At 33.9% G+C, this 14,549-nt stretch overlaps 1 protein-coding gene and 1 non-coding gene across 15 annotated transcripts in view; both read left to right on the top strand.

Annotated features, from left to right (window-relative positions):
* Positions 1-14,549, top strand: part of LOC108565213 (phosphatase and actin regulator 1) — a 64,460-nt gene that overhangs the window by 42,191 nt on the left and 7,720 nt on the right. For 12 of the 14 annotated variants that reach the window (XM_017924546.1, XM_017924540.1, XM_017924539.1 and 9 more), the window contains one exon: positions 11,751-11,780. The exons of the other annotated variants lie outside the window; for them this stretch is intronic. In XM_017924546.1, the coding sequence (XP_017780035.1) occupies positions 11,751-11,780 (30 nt within the window). The remainder of the gene's footprint in view (positions 1-11,750; positions 11,781-14,549) is intronic. 14 annotated transcript variants of the gene reach the window in all.
* Trnar-ucu lies at positions 4,803-4,875 on the top strand. Its single transcript has one exon. It is a non-coding gene; the product is annotated as a tRNA-Arg (tRNA).

The following is a 14,549-nucleotide window of genomic DNA, read 5'->3' as shown; positions in this document are numbered from 1 at the left end:
GCTTGGAACCGCGATGGTGGTAGTGGCTTCGTAGCAGAAATTCCGCTCAGAGATCACATAGATGAGAGACGGAGAGAGTTTAGTCCAGCGAAGAAGGGAGGTAATCTCACCAAGAGGGTGTCGTCTCCATGCACAGCACCTGTTCCTCCTTCCGTCCCATGGTGCAAAAGTCAGATTGATTGCCGACGCCGGTGTTTTATGGATGTGCCGTTAGATTAGTGTTACAAGGTGGGGCGCCCCCTCACGCTGGTGCGCGACGCCTGGTCAGAGTGCAGTGACGGGTCGGCCCCCGTCCATCATCAATGATGGGATACATCATGGGGTGTACTTGCTTCAAAGGTACACTGTAGTCATTCGTAGCGAAACTCATCACAACCACCACCACCAAATCAGCAAATCAACCCTCTACCCGTTGTTCTCCTCACCTGTTTTATTGTTCGCTAGTTTAGTTTAGTTTTGTTACCAAAGTAGTAGTTACCATGCAGTTTCTTAGTGTGTCTCAGCTAGTCGAAGGTGTTTGCACCGTCCTGGACGCAATCGCCGCTTTTTTCGCACAATGCAATTGTCCCACAGGTACGATCCATTCTCATATCTCTTATATACTCTATCTCACTTCTGTCTTTTAAGCCTTTTAATTACGAACGTAAACAACGAACAGATGTTTGCTTCATGTTAACCCACACAACAACTAAGCTCGCTTACATAATTTGCGATCGCGCCGGGCTAATTATTTTTTTTTTGTTTTTCTTGTTTAAATCGCATTCAGTGGTTAATTACTAGCGCCGTAGTGTAATAACAACAGCCATAATTTTCTGTGTGTGGGTTTGGCATTAACTAACATTATACACATTACACGCAAAATAGGTCAGAGCTGCAGAGTATGTGCGATGTATGCATTAATTTCCGAAATACTTCGAAATTCTACTGAAAATCGACGGCAACAAAGGAACACCGTACCATGTAATAAAAACGGTTATTAACCGTCTGAATTTTATGCACTATTTCACCGTACATATTTGTAATCGCGTTATTGTTATATTTTAATCGTCGACGCGCTTTCCGGTTCGATCCATTCAATGTTTCTGTTGCTGCTCAATTCCGCCGAAGGAAGTAGAAACGGTCTACGTACGAACGCAATTCCGACTTCCTAACATTATATAATGCTATCCTACTTTGCCGTGCTCGAACTGTACACGAAGCGCAACCTTTTAATTAGTATGCGGCAGGAACGGTATTATTGGCCTCTGTTACAATTAGAATTCGAAATAATATGCACGCCCTTACTTACACCTTCATCTAACCCTCCACCTTTACCTCGAACCAACTAACTTTATAACACTAGTTTGCATAGAACAAGAGAATTCTGATCTTTAATTATCGAAACGTTCTTAATTTATAATAAAAATATTTGCCTGACATAAATTAAAACTATTGTTTTAAGTAATATTAAATATTTAACTAAATATAGAAAAAAGGTATTTGAATTAAATTTAAGCTCTTCATTCACTGTAAATTACAATACAAAAACCGTTAATATCTTGATACCCCTTTTTCGAAAATTATACCAATTTCGTGCGTTTGTTTCGCGCGTAGATTAGAGCCATTTGCATATTATTGATTCGCGGTTAAATGAAACCGCCTTCACGTGCTCCGAATATGCTGATTTAAAACTGAAAGAGGTGTTTTTGTTTCACTAGATATTGATTTATTTCGATTATAAAACGATGAGCTTAAGCGATTTATTTGACATAAAAGTCCCTTGAGCTGCGAAAACTGTTTAATCATGATAATTTAAGATGTTGGAATTATATAATGTGTTGAAGCGATGCGCTTGGCTCGGAAATTGTGTAGTGTGTGGGATGATTATGGTAAAAGGTTTATATTTTTCTGGGCCAAGGTTTGAGATTGGAAATTAATCGTTCGGTTGTGAGAAAAAAAATAGAAAACAATGCTGCTTCAATAATTATATATTAATAGCGATTTCAATACACAAAATAAGTTTTGCAATGAGAAATTGATTTAAAAAAAAGTTAAATATAGAATGGTGTGATTGTATGTAAAATGCATTAGTGTTATCGCAATTAGGTGGAAATACTCTTTGATATTGCGTAAGGCTTTAGCGATAAGATGAAAATACCACCTGACCTTAAAGAAGTAGTATTTTTAGGATATGAATCACGAAAATGCATCTAGCATGGCATTCCAATGTGCAAGTATTGTTGTTTGCAGTATTGCTTCATGTGCATCGACAAAAAAAACAAATAATATCGGTGTGTGTGCGTGTTGGAAAATCAAGGTCTCGATGGGTTCAATTGAAACAAAATATATATTTATATTATTATAGTCAGCAAGGCGCAATGAATATCAAACAATAAATTTCACAGTTTCGCACGTGTCGTTTTTGATTTGCTGAAAACGGATCGAGTCGGAATTCTTTCATCCAATTAAGGACATGTACGATATGTGTGTGTGGAAGAGGCATGTAAATATTACAGTTATTAAACTATGACCGCTGCAATTCACAGTTCCGACAGGGCGATTCGTTTTCCGGTATGCAGCTGACACGATCTGCGGTTATATAACAATTTGCGTAGAGAGAAAAAAAAATGTATATTTGAAAGAAGTAATACGTGTGCATGGCATTCGACGAGATTTATTTTGCCTGGATACGTTCCTGCTACAGTCGCGATTAATGGTTGCGGTATCTTTCTCTCTTCCAGCCGAGAAAGACGTCCACTTTTTTTTTATCCGTTAACATTTATTATATGTTTTTTTTCTCTCTGCAATTTGATTTATCGTCGTGGGTTTCTCCCTTGGTAACAGAAGGACGCTTCGAGAACAAACAGAAATCAAATTACTTGCGACCCTTATCAATCAATCAGTTTGTTGACACTCGATGTACCAACCTTCTCTTCCTACTATCATTTGCTTTTGCTTTTGACGCAAATAGTTTTCGCCTTTATTAAAACTAATATTTGTGCTGTGGGTCAAATAATGGTCAACTGGTGCGAAATCGAACTCCTGAGTGATTAACGTCCATTAGCTTTCGCGTGGAAGAGTATATTTTGTGTTGGTGTAAAATTGAAAAAAAAATTAAAAGGCTCGCTTATTTAAAAAAAATAATAATCGGAGCTCCAGTTTATTTTCCAACAGATTGTAATGGGAACGAACAAAAATGCGGCTTTTCAACGGAAAAAACCTTTGTTGTAAAACGATGCGCTCTCCAGCCCATTTACACTCCTGCTCACCCTATTTTCAACATTAACAATGCAAACAGTTATTTTATAATGCAGTTGTCCAATTTCATCTTAAATTGTAGAAGGTCTCAATTCTACACACTTTTCTAAATCAATACATCAAAAATTAAATATACCATTTCGTAATAATTGTGTTAAAAAAATAAAGATTTTTCAATCTATTCACAGTTTTACGTTTCCTATAAAAGCAAATTTATGTACTAATCGTAAATTTTACGGGTTGTGTCCCAAAGCGCTTAATAAAAAACATATTGAAAATGAAGAAGAAAGAATTTCTATACTCTCGAGAAGAAAATTCAAATAAAAATAGTGCCAAGGTCACATACATAGTTTTCTTCTAGTTCTTCCCCGAAATAGATAAACTTTGCGCAACAATAATAAAGGTAATTGCGTGTAGGTAACGTAAGTAATAATAAGTGCTGGGAGAATAACAAAATCTTAGTAATTGCGAACGCAAACGATTTCAGAATATTCCCCGTGACGGTGTTAATCATGCCTTTATGAGCAGTGTGAATTCTAACTCGTGCAGGTGCGAAACGTATCCTGTTGGGATAATTTCGGAACGAGTAAAAGTAAATAAGACGAAAGTAAAATGTCTTACTTTTTTCTTTTTTTATGTTGGAAATGCAATCAATTGGAGCGCCCGTGTCAAACGGCGGCGTTTTTCGGTCGATGTGATGCTGTAACCTTTGATCTATTTATCTCATTGAATGGTTTTCGCTCGGTCGTAGGAGTGAAAACATCGCATCACAAGTGGTAATTGAATTCGATTACATCTAAACATGCTTTGTAAGAAATAATAATTTTATTTACAAACATAAAGTTATTTCCTTCGAGAGAAACGTGAAATACATAACGAGAAAGCGTTATTATATTTTAATGTAAATTGTATATGTAAATTTATGTTATTAAATAAATAGGAAGCAAAAAAAACTACTTTTATTCATTTTATTAAATTACTTCATTATTTTTATCCAATATTTTCGTGAATAATCAATATTATTAACTATTAGTTATGTTGATGGATAAAACAAGTAATATGCAATGAAATATAAAATTTCAACAATACAAAAAAAATAACTTGACATTGAATGTTTATGGTTATTACCATACTTTATTGGATGTAAATCGCATTTACATGAGTTTATTGAATATTTATTGCTGTAAGCCGAGAAAGATATCTGTTACCTTATCATTTATTGTACATTCGAGAACGCTGCGAGTTGATTCAGCGTCTAATCAGCATCATAAAGTATTGTTAACATATTTAACATTTACATTCCAATAAAATAACGCTCTTAAATATCTTTTACCATAAGTTACGATGGATATAACAAGCAAATTGTTAACTATAAAATAAAATTGAACTTAACTTTGAATATTTATGTGTATTACCATACTTTATTGGATTTGCAGCATTTGCATGGGTTTATGGAATATTTATGGATGATTTTTTTTTTGCTATTCGACTCGAACATTTCGTTTAGGGTCGGATATTGCGAAGGGCCGACGCAGCTCTGAGAATCTGGCTAACGTAATTCCACAGTCCCTTTGGCGCAGCGGATAGCGCGTTGGACTTCTAATCCAAAGGTCGTGGGTTCGATCCCCACAAGGGATGAGACAATATCCTTTTTTTACACTTAAATACTTTTTAGTTTCTTTTTACAATGTTCCAACTAGGTTACATTTGTTTTAAATAATCGATTCAGTTCTTAATTATTAAAATAATTATATGATTATAAGTCCATCATGCATTTTTTTCACTTTTTCTCAGGAGAATGTCGTAACGGAAAAAGAAAGGGAGGCGCGTTTCTCCCTTTTTTGTGCAATCGTCCATTTCGGACTATATTTATCATCGTAATCGACGCATGAATTACGTAATTACGTTCTGGCGGCTCTCACGTACTTTTTTTTTGTTTCTGAACATGCAATTTGAACAGTACACTAGGGGTGGAAATATACAAGTAAAGAAAAATTGTTCGCGTGTTCCGTACGGCCAGGATATATGTCCGAGTTATATAAATAAATGGGCTCAACGGCAACAAACTGGAATGAGGCAAGTGTAAGAATGAAAAGAACGAATGGTTTGCTTTATTGCAAACGCATTAAGAGAGAACACAAGGATGGATGCATGTTGTATTTAGATGAAATTGATTGCGTTGAAATGGATGTACCCATTTTTCGTTTCGATTCCTAATTTCAAATCTATAATGCAGAGTTTTTCAACGTAAAAGAAGTCTAAAGTAGTGTTTCTCAACCTTTTTGCCGCTCGACACAACATCCTTGTTTGTAGTATAATGGTACAATTGTTAAGTGTATTTAGCTTTGACACAAGGTTATTTCACGATCCTTTAACTCTATGAGAAATTCCTACATTTCTAGACTACTTCGTCAACTGAATCAACATCGGATTGTATGGCCTATCAAAATTCATCCCTTTACATATCAACTCTTTTAAAAGAGTTAAAACCCATTTTTGGGTCGCAGTTGGGAAACGCTGATATAAAACAAAATAAAATTACAAAACAGAATGAAAATATCATAATTACACACTTGCTATGGGTTAGAAACACTGTAGTAACGGTACAAATCTGCAATAACTTGAACAGATTCTGAATTGGATTGAAACTGCTGCAGGTGAACAGTTAGTTCCGAATGCGCTTTGTTACGCTTTATCGACGTGTGTATATAAATAATATTTATTGTTTAAGCCGTCCTTGTTTACAGTGCATTTCGAAGCAGACGCAGAGCGGAAACGTAACTTTATTTTTAGACCGAATCGAAATTTATGTCATGCTCCATATTTTTTTTGTAGCTTTAATTCCTGCAACATATTTTTATAAAATGTAAGATAAATGTACACAAAGCTAAAATTCATTATAAAATTTAGTAGCTTCAATTCTTATACTACATTTTTTGTATTAGAAGTAGAGGTAAATTTGAATTATTTTGATTTTTCTTTGCAAAATGTCGATTAATTATTAAGTTTTAGCAAAAATTTAAAATATTAACAAGAATACAATAAACATATACACTTTTACTTGTCTTGTTATCCAAAGTCAAAGAGATTCATTCCTAAATTCATTTCTGACGTACTGTTTAGGGTTTACCAGTTTTGAAAACATTGAGCATAGACTTAAAATATAAAAATTAATGAATTATTTTAATTATTTGATTAAAAATATAAAAATTGTTGACACAAAATCTCTGATACTTGCAATGAAAGAATAAAATGAAAACTGAAATTAGTTCTAAGGTTTTTTTTTGTAGTAAGGATTTTAGTTAATTTTCAAAATCCGCAGATCGTTTAGACAAAGATAATTTATAATAAAGCAGGATTTTTTAACAAATATTATCAAGATTGTATCTAAATTATTAAGAACAAGAAAAACAAATCTTGGCTTATTTAATGCTCTAAAGACGATTAAACCCTGCTTTGTAAGAAATATACGCAATAGATCTTTGAGAACAATAGAAAATAAGTTGTGAAAATCCCTTTTCTCTTTTTGTGAAAATTTGAATACCGGTTTAAAGCGGTTTTGTAGAAAAGTCGAGATTCGAAAACCAGTTTTTTTTAAGTTGGTTTTTGTACTGTAGAAGAACTTCATTTTTGTGAATGGACGAAATAATTTTCCACTCGTCGTATTTTAGTATTGTATTGGTAAAACATTTATGTGCAACATAAAAAAATATCGAAATTACTGGTATTTCTTTGAAAATTTACCGGTAATCATCTTGGAAGCTATAACCAGTTAACCGGTCATCGGTTATAGAAGTCCTAATTAGAAGATATATTATATTATTTAAAGTTATCATAACAATACAGTTTACTAGCTTCGTACAACACATTTTTATGTAATATAAAATAAATTATGTAAAGCAAAAATCAAATTAAAATTTTAGAATCTTTAAAATACTTTCAGGTATTTTTTTTCTGCACAGTTCTTGTACTCTCCTAATAATAGAGTTCTTTTTTCGGGGAAGAGCTTGGGTGGAAGTAATGTACGTTAGGTTAGTGTGTGTGTTTTTTTTTGTGTAGTACATGAATAGCCTCGGAAAAGCCCCGGTTTATCGATCCGCCAACGACTTCCGATGGCTCCGCCGCAGCTCCTCTGGGTTAACCGGATTTATGTTGGCTACGTGTATGTGCCCGGGTTCGCTATTTCCGGTATTGGTTTACAAAAACCTTAGAAACCTTTTTCGATCGGGATCGCATCAGACACGCCACCCCTATTAGTAGGTAGTTAAGGATTGTGCAACATAAAGAAAAACCTTTTTTTTTCCATTCAAGAACCACCATCATGGGATTGAATTAATCATCATCATCCCATTTACAAGCAGTATTGAATACATGAATGAATACGTGCGAGATATTGAAAATAAACGAATCGATGTAACGTTTTGATTGAAATTATATTTGGTTTCCTTGGTGAATCATAAACAGAAAGGAGGAAAAACATGGTATTTTCCTTTCCGATTTTTCAGTGAAGACTGAACGTGTAGGTAGAAAGAGGAGATTTATTATCTTAGAGACGGCGATGTTTGCATGCTGGAAATTGATTATTTGCGTAGATACACGGAGTTATTTTAAAATCCATCTCGACTATTTACAGTTTCGTAGATGATTGGAGAAAGTGTCTTCAACATTAAACTATTATTGGAAATATTAACGAAGATGAATTGTCTCAATAACAATTGGTTTAATTTCAATAATTTTGTTGCGTTTTTTTTTTCGAAGCACATATTTTTTCATTGCAAAGACAAATCTATTTACAGTTTTCTTATTCGAAAATAATTGGAGAAAGTGTCTTCAACTTAAACCTTTTATTGGAAATTTACTTGATGATGAATTGTCTCAATAATAATTGGTTTAATTTAAATGATTTACTTCCAGTGATTTGTTTTATTTGCGAAGATGAAGGGAGTTATTTCAAGAACTAGCTCGTTTAGTCGCAGTTTCCTTATTCGAAGATGATTGGAGAATGTGTTTTGAAATTAAACTATTGGGTTGGCAACAAAGTAATTGCCGATTTTCATATGCAAATGAAACACGACTTTTTATATAATTATTAAACTTTATTGAATAATATATTTTCCATTTTGATCAATGACCTTTTGTCATCTTTCTGTAAACTTATTTATACCACGCTCATACTTCTGGAAAAAAAAAACTAAACTAGGTGTAATTTCACAGCGTTATCATCATAGAAGGTTTTACCAATACAACACCTTCGCGATTCACCAACTCTTGTCCAATTGGCGATACATTTAACATTTTTGCAATCTCAGGAGACGATTCGAATCAATTATGGTTTTGATTTGACCATCATCAACTTCATTTGGCCTACGAGATCGCAGTTCATCTTTGAAAAATCATCAGAACGAAATTTATCAAACCAATTCCGGCACTGTTTAGCAGCTTCTTTTTCGGAAATAATAAAGCAAAATATGACGAAAATATACAAACAAATCTCGCAAAAAATACACTTAATTTGGTTTTTAAGAAAGCTAAAGTTCACAGCTGATAACTGCTAAAACTATATAATTGTAACATTAATAGAAGTCATTCAAAAGAAACACTACTCCCATCCAAATTTAAAATCGGCAATTACTTTTTTGCCAACCCAATATTAGTGGAAATATGATGAATTTATCTATAATAATTGACTTAATTGAAATGATTTTGCATTTTTTTTTTCAAGGAAATTATTTCTTATTTGCGTAAATAAACGTAGTTATTTGAAAATCATATCAAATCTACTTACAGTTTCCTTGTTCTAAGATGATTGGAGAAAACGTTAATGATAATAATTGGTTTATTTTAAATGATTTAGTTGCATTTTTACTAAGTTTGTCGACCTTCAATAATTTGCATAGATACAAGAGAGTTATTTTTAAATCCATCGTGTATTTTCAGTTTTCTTTGTTGGAAAAAGATTGGAGAAAGTGTCTTGATCATTAAAACTATTCTAAGAAATGATTATGAATTGTTTCGTCTTTGATAATTGGTTCAATTTAAATAATTTAGTTGCACTTTTTTTTGTTTCATCTAAGAATGTTCTGTAAAGAATTTCTCATTTCGAAAGTTAATTGAAAACAATGATAATGTAATTTTTGCGTTTGCTCGCGTTTCCTTTTAAACGGCGACACAGGAAATTAAACAAGTTACGCGAACGATCAAAGCTTCTAATTGTGGAAATAACGTTTCCACTTCAAATGCTCGCAACGCAATTGTTTCCACACGTCGGTACATGCTTAAAGGGAAAACATCCACTTTATTTAGTTAATAAATTAACAAACAAACAGCTTGAGTTATTTTAGTTACATTATGCTATATTTTATAATTACACTATTTCTAGTATTCTTACTTACAAAATTAATTGCAATGAGGAAATAAATAAAGCTTCAGTTAACTTTTAGTTCAATTTATTTAAGCTATAATCAAAATGTATACTATATGTATAATTATTAAACCAAAAAACTCAAATGTTATTTTTTAAACAATTCACAGAATCCAAAAAAAAAATCAATTATCTTAAACAAACTAAAGTTAAGCATGATTGGAAATTTATAATTTTTTGGAGTGGTGATTGTGTCTAAACTAGAAACAAAAAAAATCTCTTCTGTTAGTTGTTGAATTATATGCAAAATCTCAATTAACAAATATATTAAATAAACTAAGTGATAGTGTCATGTTTAGACTAAAAAAAAGTGTAGCATTAGTTATAAAATTTCACTTAAACTAATATTTGCAATTTATTCAATTTAAAGAAAAACACTGTTATTTCTTAAATAATTAAATAAATCTCCATGGAAATATTCCTAAATTACTAAATAGCTTCAGTAAACTAGAGTTAAGCAATATTAACAACTTATATGATTTTGGAGCGGAGATTCACGATTAGAGCGGAACTAATCGCATAATCGCAACAGCAAACAATTGATCGGAAATCGGAATTTGGGTCGACCTTTTTTTCCATTTTTCGTTCTGGATCCGGATTACAGTGAGTTTCTACTTAAATTGGAAATTCCGGTTGCGCAGATTCAACAGATTGCGCACCGCGTAAAACTAACAAAACGAGACGGAACAAGAACAACACAAAAAACAGCAGACTCGTCAATTAAAACGGACGTTGATTGATACGTTGTCAATTTTTGTTAGACACTCAACTGTTGATTGCTTTCATTTCTGTATCACGTGCTGAAAAAATAATTTCGGAAGAGGAAACAACAAAAGCGAGCAATTAAGCTGCAAACGTTCACAACATTAAAATTGGATCTAAAGTTGTCTTTTTTGTTGTTTCTTTTATTTTCATTTAAGCTTGTGTGAATTCTGTTAGGAAACAATATTTTCGGAAGAGGAAGCAACAAAAGAGAGCAATTAAGTTGCAAAAGTTCACATTAAAATTGAATCTAAAGTTGTCTTTTTTCTGTTTGTTTGTTTTATTTTCATTTAAGCTTCTTTGAATTCTGTTAGGAAACAATATTTCCGGAAGAGGAAGCAACAAAAGAGAGCAATTAAGCTGCAATAGTTCACATTAAAATTGAATCTAAAGTTGTCTTTTTTTTATTTGTTTGTTTTATTTTCATTTAAGCTTCAGTGAATTCTATTAGGAAACAATAATGTCGGAAGAGGAAGCAACAAAGCGAGCAATTAAGCTGCAAAAGTTCACATTAAAATTGGATTTAAACTTTTTTTTTACTCGGCTGTGTTTCGGTATTGGTTTCTACACGAAATAAACGAATGAAGAAACAAACGCACGCTGCAAATATTTATTTACTGAAAACTTAATGAGCTCTGGATTCTCGCGCCACGAAATTAAATTTTTAATTAACGCGTTTCGAGAGATATCGCCGCGTATTTCCAACGTTAAAGCTCATTTAATAATTAAAGAAATGCTGCTTTCCGTGGAATAAGCTCACCGTTATAAATTTCAAGTTTAGTGAAAATTTACGTTTGGTAAAAGTAGTTTACAGAAAATTAACGACTGAAAAAAGAAATTTCGTTGCGAAAAGTGTATGTATTTCGTTTCTATTCACGTGACAAACTTTTTATTTTCAAGTTATGAACAACAGAACAGGTGCATTTTTTAGACTCGACTCACTTACGTGAAAATTACTTACATTCGCAATGAGCCAAACAGAGATTGAGTCACGTCGGCTTATTTTTGTATTGGAACTATATGCGTATAAATAGAGTTTACCTCCAGATTATATTTGTTCTTTGGGATTATCCTTACCTGAAATACATATACACAAACACCCACTCAACAAAGCATTGCATAACTTCTCTACGATAACACCTACTTCGCTCACGTACCCATCAATAAATCTCTCTTAATTTAAGACGCTCTTCTCGTTCTAGCGAGAACCCACTTGAATTTTGAGAAGGTAATAATAGCCATTCGCGAGTATAAATATCTTCGAAACTCATTTCCGATTACCGTTATTTTTTATTTGCATTAACTAATCCCAATTATTTTCTTGTTCCAGGTGAGTTACGTTTTCCCGTATCCAAATTACGTAAGTGCTGATAACTGAAAAGATATCGATTTAAACGTTTTTTTTTTAATTTAATCTCGTGAACAACTTAATTTGGAATTCGCGCTCAGGTTGAAAGGCGCGCTGCCAAAATATTCCTGCAGCTGATGTACATGCACAAGTCAGGATAGTGCCGCAACGCTGATTTCCTCTTTATTTGTTCTTCTACTCGTACGAATCATTTTTTTCTGCTCCTTCCGTTCTTGATACTTCTTCTTTGTTTTGTTTTTGTTTGTTTGTATTTGCTTTGTTTTTGCTGATGAGAGCTCGAGGAGAGGAATAGATAGAATGGCGTTCGGTACGTGTGTGGTATTCATGCCCCAAGTGCTGTAATGCAGAGATATTGCAGAACGGAAAACAAAACAAGCATTAAGGCTCTATTCCTCGATAAATGGGGAAAAATAAATAAACGCTGCTTGCGTTTTCTGCGCGGATTCGTGGAGAGGCACGCCATTATATATGTATATATCGGTTATCATCCAGCTTACGTACACTTTGGTGGATGTACGCTGCTCATAAGTAATTGCCTTCCAGTTAATATTTAGTGCCCATTATCTATCTGCGAGCTTCGCTCTCCTCGCATGCTCCACTATTTGCACAAAGAAACTACTGTATGTCTAATTCCATCAGCGATTAATCATTGAAATAATTGCTGGTTGTCGCGACTTGAATGGTCTGAAAATAAGGAAACTCATTATTATTATTATTCATACGTATTTGCATCAATGTTTGACAAACTAATTAATGATGAAATATAATACCTTGTTAGGAAGTTTCCATCCTATCAATGGACCTCAAAGTTATTCAACTTGTGGTTAATTATTTGGTGTTAATCAGATTGTTTTCATTTCTATAGAACATTACTTCCTTTGTCCCAAATGATTAGTATACAAAGTTTACTAAAATTTTATTGAAATTCAAAATGTATGCAATTAGGTTAAATTACATTGAAATACTTTTTGTTTTATTGATTAATATACGTAACATTTTTTCGCGTTGTGTCAACTGCGTTTTTACTGCACGTAATAGAATTAGGTTTGGCCGAACAAAGATAGGCTTGGCTTTTGGAAATTTGCTTCTAATAGCTGGTAAAACGTTTTCTGTCGTCGTTTTTTTTTACATTTTGTTGCATTCGATAGTAAATTTTTACTGTTTTGTTTAGTATGTTCTTTATAATGGCCCTATTTTTTCTTCTTTAAAAAGTAAGAAAATGTGTTTTGTTTGAAGCATAACACTTGAGTTTTATGTTCTTCTATATTAAGTTTGCAAAGAGTTGATTAATGAACATTATCAGCACAAATTGCTTTGAACAAAGAAACACAATTATTTCCGTTAAGCTTGTAACCAAGATATTTTAGAACGTATATAAAACTTAATTGAATAGATCAAATATAGACAAAATGTTAAAACAGTAAAATTTACTTTATAAAAACTATTTAAAAATAATAAGTTATTAACATGCAAAGTAATATTAAGCGACATTTTTTTGTTTATGCCTTTAAGACTTTTCATACATTCAACAGTTGACTTAGACTTTTCGAAGAAAATTGCTATAACATATTTTATATATTTATCATTTTTCAAAATTACATGAAAGTGAGACATGGATAAGAGCTTGTAGACATCATGAGATGAAGGTAGACTTTGCAATGTAAATTAGTTAATGATGGATTGGTGGTTGTTAAGGATGAGGCTGTGTATAGTGTTTGTGTGTTGGAATGTTGTGAGAGGGAAAGAGGAACGGTTTTGGAAATCGGTTTGTTTGGATTGTGCACTTCGGCGAGGTTTCCCAGCAGTCAAGGTTTTCGGATTCGCGTGACGTCACGGATGCTGCAGAGAGACGGTAACGATCGGACCGGGGCTACGACGCCCACGCAATGGCGTCGAGAGCGTCGACGACGACGCAGCCTTAGTCCGTTACCGATCTCTATCTGGTAGAGACCTCGCCGCCTCCACAGCCGAAACCCGCGATCTTTTCGCATCCATCCATCCTCGCACAGAGAAAAACCCAACCCGAAAACCTCGACCAATAATTAATCTGTTGCTTCGACACTTCGCCGATGAGATCGACCCTTCCGTCGGACGGTACACGACGTTGCTGGTTTCATACGTAAAGCAACACCTACCTAGGTTTTTCTCGATAAATCCACCATGAGCGGCGTCGGTTTCCTCGTGAAGACCTTCACCCCGAGCGGACGCCGGCGTCGGCGCTGCGAGAAGCAGCAGCACAAGCTGGACCTGGTGCAATGTCAGCCAGACGTGGTGCCCTATTGGGATAGTGCAGCTCCGATCACTCCGCCTGCGGCATTCCTGCATCCCGAATATAGGAATTTGCGATTCGGTATGGAGAACAATAAAAACCAACGACAGACAACAAAAAATAATAATAAACACAAAGATACGCAACTAAAACAACCATCGAATCTGCTGCAACAAACTACATTTTTTTCTTTTATATTCCATTCATTATTAACATTCCCGCTCTGAACATCGCGCTTCTGGCACATTGACAGCATTTGCAGCATATATTGTTTAGATGATTCACACACACCACATACGCAGATTCTAACAGATTTTACACATCTCGGGATCATCCAAGGTTACGAACGCATCGCACCAGGTGTGTTTCTGTTACGCGCGAACTTGAACTTGATCGTTAGAGACGCACTGAGCATCATCATCAATCAGACCGCTCTAATAAAACTCTTGCATTATTTAAAGTCCATGCAAATGCTATAGCTTTGCTCTAAT

Source organism: Nicrophorus vespilloides, unplaced genomic scaffold (assembly GCF_001412225.1).
Source record: "Nicrophorus vespilloides isolate i.1.1-1 unplaced genomic scaffold, Nicve_v1.0, whole genome shotgun sequence".
Lineage (NCBI taxonomy): Eukaryota > Metazoa > Arthropoda > Insecta > Coleoptera > Silphidae > Nicrophorus > Nicrophorus vespilloides.
This window is presented reverse-complemented; position numbering and strand designations above follow the sequence as displayed.